The 21,572-nt window shown below is 42.3% G+C and overlaps 1 protein-coding gene and 1 long non-coding RNA gene across 5 annotated transcripts in view; one reads left to right on the forward strand and one right to left on the reverse strand.

Moving 5' to 3' along the window:
• Nucleotides 1-7,444: 7,444 nt before the first annotated feature.
• On the reverse strand, nucleotides 7,445-12,897 carry IL6 (interleukin 6). The gene is made up of 4 exons (XM_059728933.1): nucleotides 12,363-12,897; nucleotides 11,351-11,464; nucleotides 10,598-10,750; nucleotides 7,445-8,097 (listed from the first exon to the last, which is right to left on the reverse strand). The coding sequence occupies exons 1-4, from the start codon at nucleotides 12,639-12,641 to the stop codon at nucleotides 7,906-7,908; spliced, it is 738 nt and encodes a 245-aa protein (XP_059584916.1). The 5' UTR covers nucleotides 12,642-12,897; the 3' UTR covers nucleotides 7,445-7,905.
• LOC109285797 (uncharacterized) overlaps nucleotides 12,490-21,572 on the forward strand; it is a 183,458-nt gene continuing 174,375 nt past the window's right edge. For 3 of the 4 annotated variants that reach the window (XR_002093647.2, XR_002093646.2, XR_009462626.1), the window contains exons 1-4: nucleotides 12,892-15,205; nucleotides 15,338-15,457; nucleotides 15,788-15,844; nucleotides 17,063-17,216. This is a non-coding gene — a long non-coding RNA (uncharacterized LOC109285797). Of the gene's footprint in view, nucleotides 12,570-12,891; nucleotides 15,206-15,337; nucleotides 15,458-15,787; nucleotides 15,845-17,062; nucleotides 17,217-21,572 lie in introns of those variants that run through there. The other variant, XR_009462625.1, reaches the window with a different exon arrangement.

Consider the following 21,572-nt stretch of genomic DNA (forward strand, 5'->3'; position numbering starts at 1 on the left):
TACAGTCAACCTTGACACAAACACAGAACACAACACCTTAATCTGCCACAATTCAATCAGGGGGACTGTGCAGACAACATCCTGCTGCTGAAAAGGTTGCTGAAATATGCTCAAGAGATCCAAGGAAGAGAGCCATGCTCCCTGATACGGAGGAAGGCAAAAACCCCCATGGTCCATATTAATCTGATAATGGTGTAAAATTCCTTCCAGACCCCAAATATGGCGATTGCTCTGACCTTGAGTGAAAGGGCAAGATCTTTAACTAGGAACCAGCAGGTTAAGTTCCAGCAGGAGCACTGGCACAGCCAGTCAAAATCCTGAACCTTAGCTGCAGCCAACACCCAGTGCTTCTGAGGCTTTAAAAAACCTCGACACGTAGCAGTAGAAGGGGAAAACTTCCCTCCAGGTCCCATGTGGCAACCAGAAAAGCCCTGAAGCATGGGAATTACTCTTAGAATATAGGCATTGCTATTCATAGATCATCACTGATCACTGCTTGTTCAACCTCTTGAAGACCTCCAATGATGGAGAGTCCACAACTTCCCTAGGCAGTCTATTCACTGTCTATTCAAACAGCAAAAAAAATAGTTTTTCCTGATACCTAATTCAAACCTATTTTGCTGCAACTTCAAGTAATTTGTTTGTATGCAGCAGCCACTGCGTGCAAGCCCCGCACCCCTGCCCCGCAGTATCTGGTTGACTGGGCAGCGCCTGTGTGGCCTGTAGAGGGGAGCCACTGCCCTCGCCTCTCAGCCCTACTTCTGGGAGGCGGTGGTGCGGGGTGGTTGGTGGTGGCGCTCCTTCCCTGCCGACTTGTGCGTACCCCCTAGCCCCTTTCTGCGTACCTCTGGTTGACAACCCCTGCTATATACCTTTCAGTTCTTCTGTGAGTGAGTGTCCTTGGGCATGTTCGCTGTGAGAGTTTGTGTACCTCATTCATGCTGACATGGAGGTTGACAGCAACTCCTGTAGGTATTGTATGTCTTGAGGGTCTCTGTCTTTTGCATTGAAGACAGGTTGCACTTTTTATTGCACTGCAATTCCTCATAACTGTCTTAAATGGAGTTTCTTATAATCTCTGCTTGGACTGCAGGAAAACCTTTGCTTTCTTCACTGCTTTTGAGTGATTTTTCTCCTACTTTATTTAATTAAATCTAAACTATACTGAGTTGTCTGTTGAAGCCCAGTTAGATGCTTTCTAAGAAAAACAAAAAAATCTGTTTCCAGAATGGCCTTGAAGTCACCTGGATTTAAGTTTTTTGCTCTTCATGAAGCACAGCTGTTAGCTAATGAGGGATACCTGAGAGTGCCTTTAATACAGGGATAGTAAACCGAGACAGAGACAGTGTGTGTAATGTACAGCAGACCAGGGATGGGGCAGGCATCAGGGTGGCAGATCAGGTAAGGAGCAGAAAGCAAAGCAGCAGACCAGGGATGGGAAGGGGATGGAAAGGCACTTGGGAAGGGTGCCGGCTAATTTGTGGTATACCTGCCAAAAAGGTTGCACCCTCCCCCCCTCACTTCCTGCTCTCCTGAAAAAATGTTTCACTGTAGGTCCTGAATCTAAAAGGAGGCTAGGCTGCAGATTTACCTCTTGGGCAAGTATGGGACCCCCAGCATGCCTCCAAAGAACTTAAAAACAGAAGAACAGACTTCCTGTTGCACAGAACACCTGTATCAGTCCTATCAAAAATGGACAAGAAAAACTCATTGAATGAGGTCACAGGCAAGGGAGAGTTCCAGAGGCAGATCTCTACTTATGAAAACTTCATGGCCACGAGAGGCTCACTTCAACCTTCATGTTAATTATGGTGCCAAGGACCTAACACTGAGGGGTCAAACCAAAAGACAGACATTCCAAGAAATGTAGGAAGTCCTTTCTTCATCCCCCAGCTTGATTCCTTCAGCTTCTGAAACAGCTTCAAGTCAGGCCTCACTTGCAAGCCATGAACTAACCAGTGGCACTGAATTAGGCTCAAAAAATAAGTGGCTTGCATATTTAACAGGAAACTGCTCTTCCTCTTGCTGTGATAGTATCAGAGTCTGCACCATCTTTGACATCAGGTTCTCCAATGGTTCTTCCCTTGATGCTGTGAAACTATCAGCATTGATCAGAAATCTAATTTTATAGTCCATCTGTTTTGGAACTCATGCCTGAAAGTAAAAAAACCTAAAACAACCTCACTCCAGTTCAAAGACACAAAAGTAATTTACCTTTAACCTAAATTCCCCAATGGCCGTGCCCTTCTTGCTTCAGGACAGGTTCCAAAACCTGACTGACCTGATATCATAACTAGATTCCAAACTTCACAAGCAAAAGCTTGTTATGTGTTGTTGGGTCATTTGAACTTGCATGCAATGCTGGTTAAGATCATGTACACCCTAGCCAGACACCTTTTGCGTACCTTTAATTGTGCCCCTGGTAATATTCCCATACTTGAAATAATGGAATGACCCTGCAAATACTTTCTGGATAAATTCCCTTTGTTTCTCTATGACTTGGTACTGCAGTGAAGTTTGGTTTATTACTAGGAATAGAGGACATATGTGGATGTCTCTCTCAATTAGTGGGAATTAGGGAAGCAAACAACCAACTGGATCTCAGGTCAGCCTGCAGTTTGAGAGTCCTTGCTGCATGGTGATTAGTACAGATAATTATGGATAACACAGCTGCTGTGTTTTACAACAAACAAGGTCTTTCTTCTGGTAGAAGGGATGATCAAGCTGCAATTGATGCACTTATCTGCCAAGTGGTTCTGCAGGCTGGGTAGTTTAGGTAGACATGTCTCTCATGAGTGGGGGATCAAAGATTCTATTTACCAAGTCATCTGCTTATACTGGGGCTACCTCCGGGAGGACTTGTTCAATGCAAAGAACAAGGAGTGCTACATTTTCTGTTCCAGAGAAGCCTGCACGTAGGATCCCTGTTTAGTGCATGGAGAACCCTTTAGATCCCCAGAGAACTTTAAAAAATCAGACAAAACTCAGCCCACTGATCTCAACTAGCCCCAGTGTGGCTGAGAGTTCTGTTTCTGGGTGCTCTAGATTTCCCATCCCTCTAATCCAAAGCCCTACCTCTTTCCAGATTTTTCTTGTCTCAAAATGGTGATATTAGCCATTCAGACTCAAATGCTGGATGGCTGTCATGAATAGGCAGATCTCTTCTTTGTTGGATCATGACATCTTGATCACAGCAGCAAAGTGTCCTGAGATAACTCAGCCCTGTGCCAGGTGAGTTCACTCTTCATGGTGCCACATGGTGCCTTACTTTGATAGCTGCTGCCTCAGCAAGGATAGTAGAGAAGGTTCAAGACCTGATGGCTGATTCTTCTTAGAGTTTTCCATCCCAGTAAGGTGTGTTTTTAAAGATCCACCCTAAATTTCTCCCACAAATGATCACTGAGTTCCATCTGAAACAACAGATTCATCTTCCCAACTTCTATGATCTCATGTCTCTAGGACAGAACTATCTATCTCCACACCATGGATATAAGATTATCCCTGGATTTTGTTTTTTACTTGCACATTACAAAATCATGTAAATCACTCTTATGTGTGGCTATAGCAGAAAGAATAAGTGTTCTCCAGATAGTTAGATTAGATCATTAGAAAGTAGGGCTGGAAGGCACCTCATGAGATCATCTAGTCCAGCTCCCTGTTCAAAACAGGATCATCCCTGGTTAAACCAACCCAGTCAAGTGTCTCTCTAACCTGCTGTTGAAAATTCCAGGGATGGAGATTCCACAAATAGGTCATGTGTTCCAATGCTCAATTATCCTCGCAGTCAGAAAGTTCTTCTTAATCTTTAACCTAAAACTTTTTTGCTGCAAGATTCCTTTCCAAATCTGTTCACAATCTTCTAGAAGTGTGGGACCCAACACTGGAAGAGTACTCCAGGTGAGGCCTCGCCAGTGCTGAATAGAACAGAAGAATCATTTTCCTTGATTTACAAGTGACATTCCTTTTAATACAACCCAGTATGCTTTTCCCTTTTTTTGAAACAAGAACACACAGTTGTCTCGCCTTCAGCTTATGTTCCATTGTAACCCCCAGATCCCTCTCTTCAGTACTGCAGCCTAACCAGCATTCCCCAGTCCGCACTTGTACATGCAATTCTGTCCTTGGTGAATTTAGTTTGATTGATTTCAAACCATTTCTCTATCTTATCCAGGCCATTCTGGATCCATCCCTGCTCACCAGAGTGTCTGCAACGACCCAACTTGGTGTCGTCCACAGGTTCACTAAACTTTAATTCAGTCCTATCATCATAAACCTTAAACAAGATGTTAAGCAATAATGGACCCAGGACAGACCTCTAGAGAACCCCACTTGAAACCTCTTCCTAACTAGACATTGAGCCATTGATGACTAGTCATGGAGCATGAAGATCTAACCAGTTTTCTGTCCACCTTATTAATCTAGTCTATATTTCCTTAGCTTCTTAACAAGAATGTCATGGGAGATGGTATCAAAGGCCTCGATAAAATCAAGGTATGTCATATCCACTGCTCTTCCTCTTCTACATGGCCTGCCACCTTATAGAAGGAAATCAAATTGATCAGGCATGACTTGCTCTTGGTGAATCCATACTGCCTGTTCCTGATCACCTTGTTCTCTTCTTCAGGTGCTTTACAGTAGATTCCTTGAGGACCTCCTCCAGGATCTTTCCAAGTATTGAGGTCAAACTGACCAGTCTACAATTTCCTTTTTCTTTTTCTTAAAGACAAGCACTGTATTTGCCAATTTCCAATGATCCAAGACCTTACCTGAACTCTACTGGTTCTTGAAGAGGATAGCCAATGGCTCTGAAATTATGTCAACCGATTCCTTCAGTACCCTAAGGAGCATCTCATTTGGCCCTACCAACCTGAAAGTCTCTTGCTTGTCTAAGTAATCCATACCATGTTCTTCTACTACTCTAGGCTGTTTATCTCTTTCCCTGTCTTTGCTGCCAATTGCACTCATCATCTGGTAGCTGCTCCTCTTGTGAAGACTGAAGTAAAAGCATTAAATATTTTAGCCTTCTCTGCATTGTCCATGACCTGGTTGCCTTTTGAATTGTTCAAGAGACTTACGGTTTTCTTCTTACTTTTGACATTTTTATTGCCTTTTACGTGCTTTGCCAGTTGCCTCTCAAATCATGCCTTGGTCTTTCTTTTTTTCTCTCTGCATACCTGAACAATACTCTTATACTCTCCACTCTGTTGTATTTCCCATTTTCTCATCACATCAGGATATCTTGCTCCTGTTCTCTTAAAATGGCCTCCTTAAAGTACACCTTGCTTACCTGGACACTTTTTCCCTTCAGCCTTGCTTCTCAAGGCCCAGTTCCCTGAGTTGGTCTGCTTTTTTGAAGTCCAGTCTCTATTCTACTGCTCTCCTTTATTCTTCCCCTTAGGATCTTGAACTCTATCACTTCGTGGTCACTGTCACCCGAGTTACCTATATTCACATTCTCAGTCAATTCCTTCATGTTTGTGGAGCAGCAAGTCAAGAAGAGCTTCCCTCCCTAATTGAACTTTTCATTACATGTACCACACTCCAAGACTTTGCTGGACTGTTTTTGCATTGCTGTGTTTTCCTTTAATGGTAATTAAAGTTCCCCATGAGAATCTGCGGTTTGGAACTTCTGTCAGTTTAAAGAAGGCCTCATTCACCTCTTTCTGCTGGTTTGGTAGTCTCTGGCCAATGCCCACAATTCCTTTGCTATTCTCCCCTCTGACCTTTACCCAGAGGCTCTCAATCACTGTAGATCCTTCTACAACTATTAAAGTGCACTTACCATATCTCAAACAACATTCACCATGTTACTGGAAAATGCATCTATCCTAAGTAGCTATAAAAAAGCTACTTTCAAGTACTATTCACTCATTCATGAGACGTTACACAATTTTTGAAGCCTCCAAAAACAATACTTCAATCCCTTTTTCTCCAGACGCTGATATTCCAGCTCTGAATGGACTGTTCACTACTTTGGAGAGTCACCCATACTAAATGCGAATATGGACAAAGAAAGGGACCTAGAAGTCCTTGCAGTATCAGCAGTTTTTGGGTGTGCCATGCATTTTCTATAACACATCCTCCTCTGTTCCCTACTTTTGAAGTCCCATGTACATGGGATTGTATATCTGAGAGGAAGCTGAGGTGTGGTAGGTGCACTCTGCCCTTTATGTCCGGAATTAGTGCTGTCCAACTGATGGTTAAACTACAGGTGCCAGGCTCCTTGTCTGGGCATGGCCCCCCCCTTTGCTTTCTTGCTGCTGTCACCAGTCTCCTGACTCCCCCTCCCTCTTCCAGCTTCTGCTGTATACCCTAGTTCCTGGGGGTAGGGCAGAGCAGCATGGCCCATGAGGCCGAGAAAGACTGTGGTTGGAGGTCTCGGGGCACCTGGGGACCCCACGTGGTATCCATTCCAGTGCAGAGCAGCAGGAATTGCCCACCATGCAGTGGAGGGGCACAAATTGCAGTGTGTTGCAGTGCATTATATCTGTATGCACAAGGGGCCTGCACGCTGTAGCACATCTATCAGGAGCCCATGTGATGTTGGGGTTCTCCCAGTGCATTGGGGGCCTGGGCTGCAGGGTGGGGGGAGGAGGGGCTATGTAGCTGGGTGGGCTTGCATGGCACATCAGGAATCTATTCAGTGTTGGGGTCTTGCACAACCTGTTAGGGGCCTGTGCAGCGTGTAGGGTTCAGATGTCAGGGCCCCACGTGAATGGGGTTCTGTGGTGCAGCGTGGCAAGTAGCCCAGGTGTGTGTGTGGCTCGCATGGTGTATGGCTGGGGTGGCCTCTGGTCCCCAACCACTCAGATATTGGACAGCCCTGTCCTAGGTGCACAGCATACAGAGTCAGAATACATACATGCTGTATGTGTACTGATGCTCAGACGTTCTTCAAGCTTGGGTGCACGAAGCATGTGTGCATCCATAGTGGAGTTCTATTCCCTTTTCTGTTCCTTGCTGCATTTTAAGTGTAGGCTGGCTCTGCTGGTTAGTAGATGGTCTTATGTAGGAGTTCAGGAAAGGAATTTATGTATCAAGTCTGATGTTCTGTGATATGTTTGCCTTACCCACTCAAAAATTAAGATTCCTGTTCCCACTGGAAGTAGTGGTATAAATTGCTGAATTATTATTGCTTGCTGGGAGTAGGATTTTTTTTTTCTGTCTTTGAATTGTTTGGGGCAAATTGTCGTAATTACTTTTATAACTGCTGTTAAGATGTTTCACAGTTTCCACATTTCCAGCATAATTGTCATATTGCTGTTAAGATTTTTCCACATTTTTCTCTGGCAATGTTGCTAGTTTTTTTATGCTTTTATCTTCTACAAAACTAACAAACCCCTCATATCACCTCACCCCCAAAATAAGCAACAATCAAATTCTTCCAGAATGGCTGTTGAATGATGAAGTGCCATATAAACAGGTGTAGAGATAGAAACTTGGATATTTGAAAATTTTCATACTTTTATTAAATGCCAAAATCTTCTTTTAAATGCTTTATATTTTGTTTTTAAAAAATATAAATAGATTTAAATACAAAATTTCAGACATGAAGAAAATAAGTTATACATTCAGGTTTTTTCTAGATAACAGCCCTTTCAAGTGTATTTTTGTTGGCTATATAAGCAGTGACATCAACTGATATTGCAAATAATGTCAGTAGAAACAAATAAAATAGATACTCTGTTTAAATTTTCTGTAAATATTGGAAATATAAATAATCATTATTATGAATGAATAAATATTTTAAATATAATAAATATATTCCCCAAAAGAAATCCTAGTGATTTTACAATTTATAAATGGAAACCCTTATTATTAGAGTTTTGGTTCTTAAAATAGAACAACACTGTCATCTGCCACATGACAGATTTTGTGAAAAGGAAGGTGCCTGAATTAAAACATTCAAGCACTTGAACTCCTGGTTTTTCTTATGTATCGAAGAGCCCTCACTGTTTTCTCCATAAATGAAGTAAAATCTCTGAGGATGAAATGAGTGGCAATTTTCTCTCTCCAGTTCTTATTTGCCTTTAGTTTTTCAAGAAGCGTTTTCTGACTAGTTTGGTCTGGTATGGGCACCGCATCAGGATTTTCCATCTATGAAAAAGAAAATAAATATATTGGTTACTGTGCTATAAAATGGTCTCGGAAAATATCTGCCTTTATGCAGGACATACTTAGAAAAGTACCTGCTTGAAAACTGATGCATCTGTTGGGGCATCAGATATTCTGACATTGTATGTGTAATCCATAATACCTTTATCCCCATCACATCTACATACCTGTTTTTATTTATATCTGGTACCACTTTTGCTGGCAATCTTTTTTGGAATCTGATTATAAGGTCTTGTCTATGACATTAAACAAAATTGTGTTTGAACATAACTTGTGCACAGTTGAATCAGATGCACACTGCTATTTAGACCAAGATAACTGTTTATCGTGATTTCTGCTACCAGTGTAATGCTGAGTATGATTTTGTGATCACTAAGCTTTGAGTCCCCAAAGTTCAAAATTGTGTTCAAACACAATCAAATTTTATAGTAAGGAGAAACATTAGAGCATGTATACGTGATTTAGTAGTCAAACTCCCACTTTAAGATACTTAAACTGTGGGATATGAAATCCTGTTGACTTTGAACGAGACTTAATATCTTCATTGAAGTTTTTAGAAGGTATTTAGGTATCTAACTCTGATTTCTTTCAATGAGTGTTAAATACCCAAATACATTTTTAAAACCTGACACCTTAGTGCCTAAACTACTGCACTTCTGAGAATGAGTTAGCCTCCAAAACCAATTTAGTTTGAGTTCTGTGAGTCTACTGAAGTACAAAGACCAGCAGCCAGAAGAGTTTGCTTCTTTCTCCTGGAGGTCCTGGACCAGGGGTAGACAACCCCTGTCCTAGACCACTATCTAAGAGATACCAGAAGCAAGTATGCCATTTGGATCATCTCTCTTTCAATATTACTTTAATTAATTCAACAAGAAATGCATGTTCTCTCTGCTTAGATCCCCTAAAGAGGTGGATTCTGAAAAAGCATCTTAACTTTTTCTTTTAACTTGCTGTTGCATACTGCAGAGATTCTGGGTGGGGCATCTCCAGAGTACCACAGAGTGCCATGCTCACCAATTCATTCACTTGACTACAAACTGTTGCACATGAGCAACAGATTGTACCCACTACTGCTCCCTACATTTAGTAGCAGCTGAGACAGGGTGGCCGTTTGGGTGGCACAAAACCCTGCTTCCGAACTAAAAATTAAGACTTTGTTCTAGTTTCCTCCATCTCTGATAGTCTTCATAGCCACAGGTTTTGGTTTTGAGTTGTGTATTTGTCCCCTTATGTTGAGTTCTTACTATTCAATTAGTTTCTTTCAGGAAGGCTAGTCTCACTTTGTTATAAAACAAAACAGGCAACTGCTACAAGCCAATTTTTGCAATATACCCATGTGAAGTCAGTGGTCTATTATCTTTCATAACAGGACTATTATTCAAGGCCATCAAAGTGTAAAAATGTAGTTCAGCTCCCTTGCACTTACGGAATGATAAAAATGAATGTTGCACAAAAAGTACTTTATGTGTACAATAGGCTTTTCAAACCACTGAAAAACCTTTTGTAGGACATAATGGTTTATGACTTCCGTAATTCTTGCTCCTGCTACCCTTTGGTCACCTGAGTGGTTTTTACTCGCCCAGGTTGTTTCACTGCCTACAAAGAATCTATTCACATGAAGAGCTATTAATGTGAACAAGAACTGTAGAGCCTGAAAGATTTTTAAAATATGCTCTTTAAATGCATTGCAAATCACAGAACACTGCTATTAGAAATGAACAGCATTTAATTTACCATGTTAAAAAATATTCAGGCTTTTATAAAATGTTATGATCGCAGTAAATCTGATTGCTGGCAAAAAGCAAGTGTTTTTTCTGTAGGTGGCACGTCTTTCTTAGCCACATTATTAACTTTTTAATTTCAGAATAAGTTTTGTTAGTTGTACATTTGATAGTAAATTACAGATCTGAGAATGTGTCATATAATCCTGCTTGAAAGCTTGTTTTTTGGGATTTTTAAACAATGTTTTAATTTTTTTTATTATTTCTCTGAATGCATTTATTTTTCTTCATTGGGAGTTTGAAGTGTGAGAAGACTAGAATTGAGTCCCAATTCTATAAATACTAGGGGAAAAAATAAAAGAAATGACTCTTTATCATCCATCCCAAAGTGATATTTTTCCTTTTCAATAGAGCATACTTATTTGCTAAACCTGGCGTGCTTATTACAGATTACAACAGATAGATGAATGAAAAGCCTACTACTTAGAACTGTAGAAAACAGGACTGAAAGGATCTTCCATGGTTATCTGGTCTTACCCCCTGCTCAATGCAGGATCATTCCTATTTAAACTTTCACAGACAAATGTAAAACCTCTTAATCTTGATATGCTTCCTGATGAATTTCTCAGAGTATGAAGTACCAAACTATTCCCACTGAAACCAGTGGGATCAGGATACATCCTACATTGACTTATTGAAATATAATTAATTTAAAAACAAAGCGATTGTTTTGTATATGGGTAAACATATAGATAACTCACCATCTGCCTCACAGTGTTTGCCAGGTGCTTTGTGCCGTACCATATGGTTTCAATTTTTTGCTTTTCACTAATAAATGTTTCTTGTACATGTATATATTCCAGATATGGTTGAAATGCAAAAAGGCCACTGGAGATCTTTATCAAGCATTTCTCCTGAAATGAAAGAAGAGTAAGATATTTACTTGTTGCTGAAAAATGAGGTGATCACTTTATCTTTGGATCAGTTCGCTAGTAACTGCTGCTGTTGACTACTAGTTCACTACTGTGAAAACTAAGCCTCATCTAAAATCCATCAAGATCAATGGAAATCTTTCCATTGACTTTAGTGGCTTTTGCACCAAGCCAGAAATGTAGAATTGGTTATGACAGCATCAGTGGCGACAAGTAGAGGGTGCACGTGCACCCCCTAAGAGCACCAGTGCACCCCCTGTCAGGCCACGGTCAGGTGGCAGGCAGGCAGGAGTGCTGGTGGCCCCCCTGCGACCACAGGCTGGGGAGCGGGGCCACCAGCAAAAGTGGCTGCGTCGCTTCCAGAAGTGGCTGCAGGATTTCTGGTAGCGGCATGGCTGCTTTTTGGTGAGTGAGATTGGCCGTGGCGGATAGGACCCCCCCCCACCCGAGGTCAGCATGATTGACTAATGGGACCTCCCCCCCCTCCCCCCCAAGTTGCTGACTGGTGTCAGGGGGGCACGTGACTCGAGGCACCAGTTACCCAGGAACAGCATTACACTAGTGAAGTTACTGATTCCTTGCCTTGTTGAATCCAGACTGTAAGCAGCCGTCTTCATCCAGGATCTTGGGGAGTTTCAGATGGCTTTGGACAAGCATTTCCATGCTGTTTTCACACACAGTAAATTTCTCACACATCTGCAAACAGAAAAAGAGTTGTTTTTACACCTATTTCACACTACCTTATTCAAGGCAAAGTAGTAATGCATAGTGATGGCAGGGAGTTGGGCATGAAATTCATTAAGGACAAGTACAAAGTCCTGCATTTAGGATGGAACAAGCCCATGCTGGAGACTGACTAGCTAAGCTGCAGCTCTGCACAAAAGGACCTGGGAATTACTGTGGACAATAAGCTGAATATGAGCCAACAGTATGCCCCAGTGAAGGCTAATGGCATACTGGGATGTATTCATACAACCATTGCCAGCTGACTGAGGTGAATGAAGTACTGTGTCCAATTTTAGGCCCTCCACTACAGCAAGGATGTGGACAACTAGAAGGGATCAAGGAAAATGATTAGGAGGCTGGGACACCTGGCTTTTTTAGAAGAGGCTGAGGGAACTAGACTTACTCAGATTGGACAAGAGAAGACTGAGGGGGATTTAATAGCAGCCTTCAACTATTTGAAGAGGGGTTTGAAAGAGGATGGAGCTAGATATGTTTTGTAGGGGGGCTTGTTTTAAGGACTCCTGCCCAGGTCCTTTAGGCAACATAGGCTGGAAATAAAAGCCTCCTGGGAAACTACAGACCCTAGCGGAAAGGGCTTTCAGATCTGACCAGTGTCCAGGGTTATCTATGATTTATCTTCGAGGCTCTGCAGCCTGACCCAGGCTAAGGGGGAGGGAGGGCATTTCCTGGTTGTCGGAAGGCCTCTGGAGTGGGCACGGTCCTGGCAAGCGGGCAGGGAGGATCTGCACCGCTTCCATGGTGCAGCTCAAGGGGGGAAAGTGCTGGCTGTGCCGCCTGCAGGGTGGAGCGGGCAGGCAGGCGCGAGGGACCTGCTCCGCCGCGCCGCGCCACGCGCCGCGCCACTCACCTCGTGCTTCAGCCTGGCCGCCCGGCTGCGCAGCAGCCACGCCAGCGACTCGTAGTCGGGCACCGGGGAGCTCCGCGAGGGCGACGTCTCGTCGACTAGGTCTTCCTCCCCGGACGAGTCCGGCACGGGCAGAGCCGCGGCTCCCAGCAGCAGAGCGACGGCGGCGGCTGCCCAGGCGGCGCCTGAGGAGAGGAAACAGAGAGGGCGGTGAGCGCAGGCCGGGCTGGCAGGCGGGCGTGGAGCGCGGGCGGGCGGGGGCTGGCACTCACTGCGCGGCATGGCCCTCCGCTGTGCTTCGCCTTCCCTGCGCGCTCCGAGAGTGGCTGGCCCGGGACAGCAGGGCAGAATGAGCTGCGGACATCCCTGCTGCTGTATTTATCGGCATTGCTCACGGGGAAAATCCGACATGAGAAAGAGGATCGAAGCCCCGATTTCTTTTTTTTTTTGGTTTTTGGTTTTTTTTTTTTCCTTCCTTTTGTTTCGCGTTGTGAAACGCGGTGAAGTCAGCCCTGAGCTCCCGCGCGCTCAAGTCCGGCCCCGGTCCCGGCCCCGCCTGCCTCCGGCTCATGTCCGTGACGTCCCCGGCACCCAGCCAGGGCGCCTGCCCTCCAGCCACGGAGGGCAGCGCTACACAAGACGCGTAATGCCCCTCGGACTAACTCTATTGAGCATTAAAGCCGACGGCAAAACCCCTGTTAATGCGCGGTATTTTAGTCCAACGGGCATTAAGCGTCACACAAAAAGTGTTCACCTGCGCTAAGATATAGTAGCAGGTTGGAGTGCATTAAGTTAGTACCTGTGGGCATTTTTACATACGCAAGTGCCGCAGCACCAGCATTGCTGAGAAAAAAGGCAGTGGCACACTTCTGAACTAAAACACATTGGAGGTGCGTTAGTTCAAAAGCACACCGCTGCCATTTTCTGTGTGCTGACACATGTTTGGCAGCTGACACAAATGCAGGCGACACAGCGCAGCGCGTGTCAGCGCTTGTGTGCAGCAGGCTCAGTTCATCGAGTTTGCTGCAAAGCAGCAGATCTCTGGCGTATCACTGAATGAAAAAGTGTGTATAAGTACAAGTTCATCACGGGGGCACAGAAGGGAATTGATGAGTTTTTATTCACCAAGGCGCCCCCGGGGGTTACAAGAAATAATGGCCACAAGCTAGCAGAGAGCAGATTTAGACTGGACATTAGGAAGAACTTCTTCACAGTTCGAGTGGCCAAGGTCTGGAACGGGCTCCCAAGGGAGGTGGTGCTCTCCCCTACCCTGGGGGTCTTCAAGAGGAGGTTAGATAAGCATCTAGCTAGGGTCATCTAGACCCAGCACTCTTTCCTGCCTATGCAGGGGGTCAGACTCGATGATCTGTTGAGGTCCCTTCCGACCCTAACATCTATGAATCTATTAAATGCCCTGTTATAACATGTGGGCTTGTATGCATGTGCTCTCCTGTGAGGAGGGGGGTGCTTTAATTAGATCAGCTTTGAGAGGCACTCTAATTAAAGTGCCTGTAGCATCAGGTATATTTAGCTTGCGCACTTCAAAATGTTAGCAAGGGTGCTTTAAATAAAACGTGTTCAATGAGCTTTAGTTAAAGCGGCCCTGCCACCAATTTGAAATATGTTGGGAACACTGAATATACAACACAGAGGGTGCTGAAGCATGCTAATTAGCATGCTGCAGAAGATTTGTAGCAGACTCCGTTAATCAAGTCTGCTCCAACCCATGCTAATTAGTACCCCTAGGTACTAAACTTAATGCGCTGTAATTACAGCTCAATAATGAATGTCTAGATGCACCCACAGGCAATTAACCATCAGATCCTACGCCACTTGATGAAGGCATCTCACAAAAGCAGATACATTACTGATTCTTCAGAGACTCCACAGGGTGGCACAGGATGGCATGTACACACTTAAGTGCCACTGAGAGCATCTACACGAGATACTTAATGCACTAATTCTATTGCGCATTAACACATCACAGCAAAAACTGTGCTAATGCGCAGTAGAATTAGTCTACTGTGTGTTAAGCATCACAAAAAGATTGTGTGCCATTCCTACTGTGCACATTTATGTAGTACCTCATAGCAGAGGTACTAAACTTAATGCACAGTAGCAACAGCATATTAATGCATGTGTAGACGCACCCACTTAAATATCCAATAGATGGAATACGATCTGGCTTTCTACAACCTCATTTACCTGAGAAAATTGTACCACTTTCAGTAAACTCCCAGCAGTTAAGCTATGTGGGATGCAAGGGTTTCTTAGGGTGATTATCTTTTATTAGACCAACTGTGTAGCTGGGATAGAGTTACAAGATTTCCAAACCAGGACATTCTTTTTCAGGTCTTATAGATGTAATTGCAGATTTTGTTACTGTTCATATAAAAGTCAAAACTTTTTACAGTTCTCTTAAACTCTATACCTCAATACTATCTTTATGGCTTGGAGTTCCACAGCTTAATTATTCATATTATGATTGTTGTCAGTTTTAAGTTTGTCATCTATGAATGTAATTAGCTGCTACTTTATCTGTGTATTATGAGTATGAATTCATTTCAACCTCTAAGGAAACTTCTGTGTACTGTTTGCTATTTTATTGACATCCAGTATGTCACCTCTTGTTTATTTCTTTTGAAGTAGACAGTCTGTATCTTTTTTTATTCCTCTTTAGAGGTATAGGCACCTAGATACAGTGGTTACTGCTGAGCTTTCCCTATTTCTGCTTACTCTTTTTGTGTGTGCATTTTCAAGGGTAAAATGTGAAAATGAAAGCAGAACACCTATGACTCTGATTCTGTTGAAAATCCTGAGTAACCAACTGGAACACTGCAATCAAGGTAAGGTACACTATTGAGCATTAACAGATTTTTACTATTATTCAATCTCTGTTTCATGGGAAACCAGCATCTCAATTTTTTTTGATTGGTGCTGCACAATGAACTGATAATTTTTAATTGCTCTCTGTACAGGGATGCCCAAGGCTCTTCCTGAAGTGGTGATTAGTTAATAAGGATTTCCAGTATGCTTCACATTGCACTTACCTTTATTGAACTTCATCTGTAATTATGCTGTGCCATTGCCATGCTCTGGTAGGTCAGTCCGAAATTCCTTAAGCTCTCTGGTCTTGACAAATTTTAAAAGCTTGTGGCATCTTCAGATGTTGCCATGCCTCTGTTCAACCCTCTTCTGCCGCATTCATAAAAATACTGCATTAAATGACACTGCAGTACGTCTTGCCCATCAACGGGTTACAGGCTACAGAGAATCATTCAGGCAGTCCTATTTGTAAATTAAAATGTCACAGAATTGTTATTTAAAATTAGGCATTTTTTCTACATATAGATTAATTTGCTTCATGTTCAATATCTCTATATTCTACCTTATTTTCTACAACATTTATTTTTTGTTTTACTTTTTAGGCCGGGGTTGGCAACCTTTAGCAGCAACAGGTCAAAGTAACAAAGCTTGATTTGAAGGTGGGTGGCTTCCACTTCTTTGCCAACAAATCCTCATGCCATCATATTGCTACCACTACTTTCCCCACTGCCATTATGTTGCTACCAACATCTCAGCTTTGCAGGCCAGATAATATCCTTTCATAGGCCAGATTCAGCCTGTGGTCCAACCTCAACTCTAGGACAAAGCCACATATCATCCATACAGAACTTTAGTCAGTTACATGCTTATATAAAAGGCCCAGAGGGTAAGATTTTCAGAAGTCCTTTTGTTCTATTCTACCAAAAGGTTGTTCTACCATTGATTTCAGTAGGAATCTAGTTAGGCCAACACTGACTGCTTTTAAAATCATATTGTAAGGGCTTGTATGCACATGGAAATTATTCTGGATTAAATAGAGTATGAATTTAGAAAAGAACAGATAATCTGGAATAAATGTGTCTTTTTTCCAAGATGTATGTCTACACATGAAGTAATTCCAGAATAGCTTTATGTGTAGACAAGCCCTAAAAAGCTTTTTTAAAATTACTAATCACAAGGTTAACTTGCATAAAGAAACATGTTTTTTGTGAGATAGCGGAAGTGTAGGTCATCTCCCTAGGTTGTTAGTTTCAGAGGAAATGTGACTGTAGTAGAAAATTCTTAGAATGCTGAATTGCAGCATTCAGAACATGTCAACCTCTTCACCACTTGTCAGATGCATGCTTAGAAGTATCCACCAAGGGTAAGGATGGAGCCCAGTGCTCAAATCAGCAAAAAGGAGGATTGTATCTGTAGAATGCCATGAGTAAAGTAAGTGCGGAAATATCTAGCTTTGTTCCATAAAAAACACAACTAGAGCTGCTGTATGCTCCACCTTACTTTGTTTACATCAAACACTGAAAATGCCTTTTCACCTGAAGAAGAGACATTTTACTTTAGCTGCATTGCAAGTTCCTTGTTGGTTATTTGCCAGCTTTCAAAAGGAACTAAAGATATTTGGGGATTTTTGTATGAAAAGCACTGGGGATAGTTTACTTTTTTCCCTAGTGGGAGATTCTCATCATTTTTAAATTACACAAATATGGCTCATGAATGGCTATCTGAAATTGGCTTTCAGTATGTCTTATCCAACCCGATATGCAAATAACATGGATTTCCCTGTCTGTCTATATCTGGATTGTAGGGGTACAGAAGAAGTTTTTGGTTTGGATGAGAAGTCCCTGGTCAAGTTCAAATAGTGTTTCTTTATTTTTCAGATTTGCCTACAGAATCTTAAGTGGAGAATTCATGCCTATTGCCCTCTGAACAAAGTCCCTGGCTCTCATGATTCATTCCATTTTGGAGGATGCTGTAGGTGAAAAGAGGCCTGCTGTAGAAAACTGCTCTCAGAGAATGCCTGAACATTAATAGGTAATTTTAGCAGGCAAAGCTTTATAATCTTTCAAAGTACAATTAATGACAACATCAGAATAGAATAGTTTGTAACAGATGGCAGCTATGTAAATACAGGTTCTCAAGCTTGCAAAAGACCTTCTGAAGAATACTGCTCTTAATGCTAGCACAGACTGATCAAGTGGAGGTTATTCTGTTAGAGTCATTTTTACTGTTCATCCACTTTTCCTGGAAACTAGGTTTGTGCTAGTAATGCTTTGCCAGTATAGTAATATGGGCAAAGCACTCCTGGTATGACTGCAAAGGGCTGTCTTATTTAGGGCAACACTGCCTTAAATAAAATAAGCTATACTGGCAAATGCATGGTTTTGCCAGGATAACTGCATATCCGCTAAAGGCTTTGGCCAGCACAGCCTTGTTGGTCAAGAATCATACCTCTAGCCCTCCTGACCCACGTGTATTAGCAGAGGTTTGTAGAGGGTTGATATAGTTACAATTTTATGTCATGCATCTGTGAAGAGCACTAGAGGGATTTAACAAAGCTCGGTAACTAAGCAGAATGATGGCAGAATTTCAGTGTGCCAGATCTTCAGTTGGTGTAAATAGGAATAATACCAATTTTTAGGTAATTGGTTCAATTCAGCCCAGGTCAGTAGTGGCAGAAACTGACACCATTTGACAGTTATCCAGGAATCTGTATAGTATTTGAAATGAATTATCTCTTGTCTAATTCTTAGTGTCAAGTGTTCAGTCCTTGAAGTACAATAATAATTGAACCCCTTGATGGCAATCTCAGCAAAGGCGAATGTGGGATGCACTATAGAGATCATAGTATCTCCTGTCCTACCTAGTTAGAGGAGATAAGGTTGTTACACATCACCTGAGCATCAGAGTGATTTCTGTGGCTGCCAGTCTTTCTTACACAAACATGGTTTCCTGCTTTAAGTCCACTAACCTGCTCATCAATTTGGGCTTATTTGGAGGGAGCTGCAAGTTCATCCGCTACGTCATAAATTTTGCTTGCTGAAGACCCACATTTTGCAAGAACAGTGGTTTCTTAGTTTCTATAGGAAGTGAATAAATCCTTCTTTGCTACCAGTATTTATTTTTAACCAAATTCACTGTAACTTCCACTTGTCTCTGGGAACTTCTGAGTTTCTTCTTGAGATTACTTTTCACATTTTACATTGACAAAACAATGTCAAATTAATGTGATTAGGAAAAGTTAGGAGGTTTCTTAGTGGTGAAGATAAGGGAAAAATAATTGTATCAGTGTGAGCACGGGCACCATCTTCTGAAGTAACATTGCACTGAAAGAACCCTCAACTAGCCATCGACAGTGGACTCCAGCACTTGGGGATAGGTATATATTGACACTGGTGCTTAGTGTTCATAGGTAGCTACTGTGAGTGTGTGTGTGTGTGCGTGAATGTGTGCGTGTTTCAGGGGATCAGCCTCAATGTTTATGATCTGACTTTTGCATCTGTCTAATAAACTAGAATTATATGATGATCCTGTGAGTTGGTCCTTTGTAGCCAACACTAGTATATCCCCCACATGCATTAATTTCCATATAGGCATAGTTTTCGTAAACATTCTTCATGCTTAATCTGTTATTATCTTCAATTTATGCTTCCTATTTTGGTGGAGGAAGGCAGCCAGCTCTTAAACTGCATATGCCTCAGTCAATAATTCCCCTTTGTAAGGCACACTTTCCCCTTCCATCTGCCTGTAATTCATAAATCCATTTGCATTTGAAATATACTCTTTTGTACCTGTTCCACTTACTGGATATGCCTTGTTGACTTCCCTTGTTGGATATGCCTTGTTGGAGTTAGAACTGTGTCTCGTGGTGCTACCAGCCTTATTCACACAGAGCCAGACCCTTTATCCAAGAAGCCAATGGGAGTTTTGCCACTGATGTCAGTAGGTGAAGGATTCCACAAATCCAGCTCTTAAAAACATAGAACACATCTGTATCACTTCCCTGCTGAGCCCAAGATTACCACCAAGAAAGAACCCTGCCCTGATTTCTGCACTGCACATTCCCAAGCATGGCAGTTTGGCAGAGATAGTGCACCTGAGAGTGGCACTTAGATATATGCTTGGGTATCATCTCTGTGTAACTGAGCATGTGTGGAACAGGAGGAAGCATGAAGGGCTTGATTCTTGGTGGCACTCCCAGTTTCACTGTGGAAATGGCATATGCATGGCTGTAGAGATCATTGGGAAAGTTTCCATTCAAAGGGCTTTGGGTCAGGCCCAAAATGCTAGATATAATCTCCCATTTCCTTATTTTGTTTGCTTTTATAATGACTGCCAGACATTTGCTGATGGGTTTATTTAGACATTTTGCTTATTCCATGCCTTTCTGGGAAGGAATTACTGCACAATGCACAAGGATAAAATCAAGAAAAGCAGGATATTACAAGTATATTTTACTGTTAGTCTGTGATACAACACATCAATGGATATGCTTTTATAATACTCAAAGTTTTTGAAAAAGATAGACATATAATCATGACTCATATTCACCTGTTATTTTTATGAGAGGTAGCCTTCAAATAAATTTTATAATATTCCTTTATAAAACCACACATCTACTTCACTTAAAGGGAAAAATGCAACCTTAATGGAATTTCTAGTAGAAATTCACATATAAAAGGCTAACTAGATTTACATATACATTTATGAAAGTTCAAATACAAATTACTCCTATGAAAAAAAATAATTTTAATGTGTCAATCTTTCCATCACTAAAGTATCCTTCATTGAACTGCTTGAGAAATAAGGAGATAAATAAAAAAGAAGATGGACTTCTGTTATATTCTATTCATATACAGAATAGCTACAGAAGCTGTAATACACTGAATATATAACTCCATTAATCTTAATAGTTTTTTTTGGTTTTCCCTCAAGCAGACATTTATATCAGTTAAGCTTATTTTGGCTGTACTTTAAGGAAGCCTTCCTGAGAGTCCAGGAACAAACCATCCCGATGCACAGGAAAACTAGCGAGTATGGCAGAAAACCAACTTGGTTTACTAGGGAACTCTTCAGTAAACTAAATCACAAAAAGGCAGCTTTATTAGATGTGGAAACTCGAAGATATAACTAGGGAAGGACATCCACCCTCCATCATTAATTCTGCCAAGCTTAAGGACTACAATATGGCACCATATTATGCTGTATTAGTCCCAGTGAAGACAGGAATTTTTTGGCTTTTTCTTGAATGCATTACATGGCTTCTGGGATCCTTTCACCTTCCTCTGAAGTATCAAACATTAGCCATGGGAAAGGGCAGGTGATTAAACTAAGCCACAAAAAGGAAGCTTATAAGAAGTGGAAATTTGGACAAATAAATAGGGAGGACTATAAGAGCATTGCTCGGGCATGCAGGAATGAAGTAGGAAGACCACAGCGCAATTGGAATTGCAGCTAGCAGGGGTGTGAAGGGTAACAAGAAGGGTTTCTACAAGTATGTTGGTAGCAAGAGGAGGACCAGAGAAAATGTGGGTCCATTACTGAATGGGGGAGGCAATCTAGTGATGGATGATGTGGAGGAGGCTGAAGTGCTCAATGCCTTTTTTGCCTCTGTCTTCACAGGCAAGGGTAGCTCCCAGACTACTTCACTGGGCAGCACAGTTTGGAGAGGAGGTGAGCAGCTCTCAGTGGTGAAAGAACAGGTTAGGGACTACTTAGAAAAGCTGGACGTGAATAAGTCCATGGGGCTGGATGGGATGCACCTGAGGGTGCTGAGGGAGTTGGCTGATGTGATTGCAGAGCCATCGTCTTTGAAAACTCATAGTGATCAGCAGAGGTCCTGGATATTGGAAAAGGGCAAACATAGTGCCAATATTTAAGAAAGGGAAAAAGGAGGATCCAGGGAGCTACAGACCAGTTAGCCTCACCTTAATCCCTGGAAAAATCATGGAGCAGATCCTCAAGAAATCCATTTGTAAGCACTTGGAAAAGAAAAAGATGATTAGGAACAGTCAGCATGGATTCACCAAGGGCAAGTCATGCCTGACCAACCTGATTGCCTTCTATGACAGGGTGACTGGCTCTGTGGATGCAGGGAGACCAGTGGATGTGGTGTACCTTGATTTTAGCAAGGCTTTTGAAACGGTCTCCCACAACATTCTCGCAGGCAAGTTAAGGAAGTATGGGCTGAACGAACAGACTGTAAGGTGGATAGAAAAATGGTTGAAGCATAGGACTCAGAGAGTAGTAATCACTGGCTCGATGTCTGGTTGGCAGCCAGTATCAAGTAGAGTGCCCCAGGGGTTGGTCCTGGGACCAGTTTTGTTCAGTGTCTTCATCAGTGGCCTGGAAGATGGCATAGAGTGCACTCTCAGCAAGTTTGAAGACCAA

The sequence above is a fragment of the Alligator mississippiensis genome, chromosome 5 (genome assembly GCF_030867095.1).
Source record: "Alligator mississippiensis isolate rAllMis1 chromosome 5, rAllMis1, whole genome shotgun sequence".
In the NCBI taxonomy this organism is placed as follows: Eukaryota; Metazoa; Chordata; order Crocodylia; family Alligatoridae; genus Alligator; species Alligator mississippiensis.

Excerpts from the sequence above, each read along its gene's own strand:
- IL6 (XM_059728933.1), bottom strand. The coding sequence starts at position 12,641 with ATGCCGCGCAGTGAGTGCCAGCCCCCGCCCGCCCGCGCTCCACGCCCG. Across the intron at positions 11,465-12,362 it reads CGGCCAGGCTGAAGCACGAG|ATGTGTGAGAAATTTACTGT; the intron begins GTGAGTGGCGCG and ends TTCTGTTTGCAG. Across the intron at positions 8,098-10,597 it reads CAAACACTGTGAGGCAGATG|ATGGAAAATCCTGATGCGGT; the intron begins GTGAGTTATCTA and ends TCTTTTTCATAG.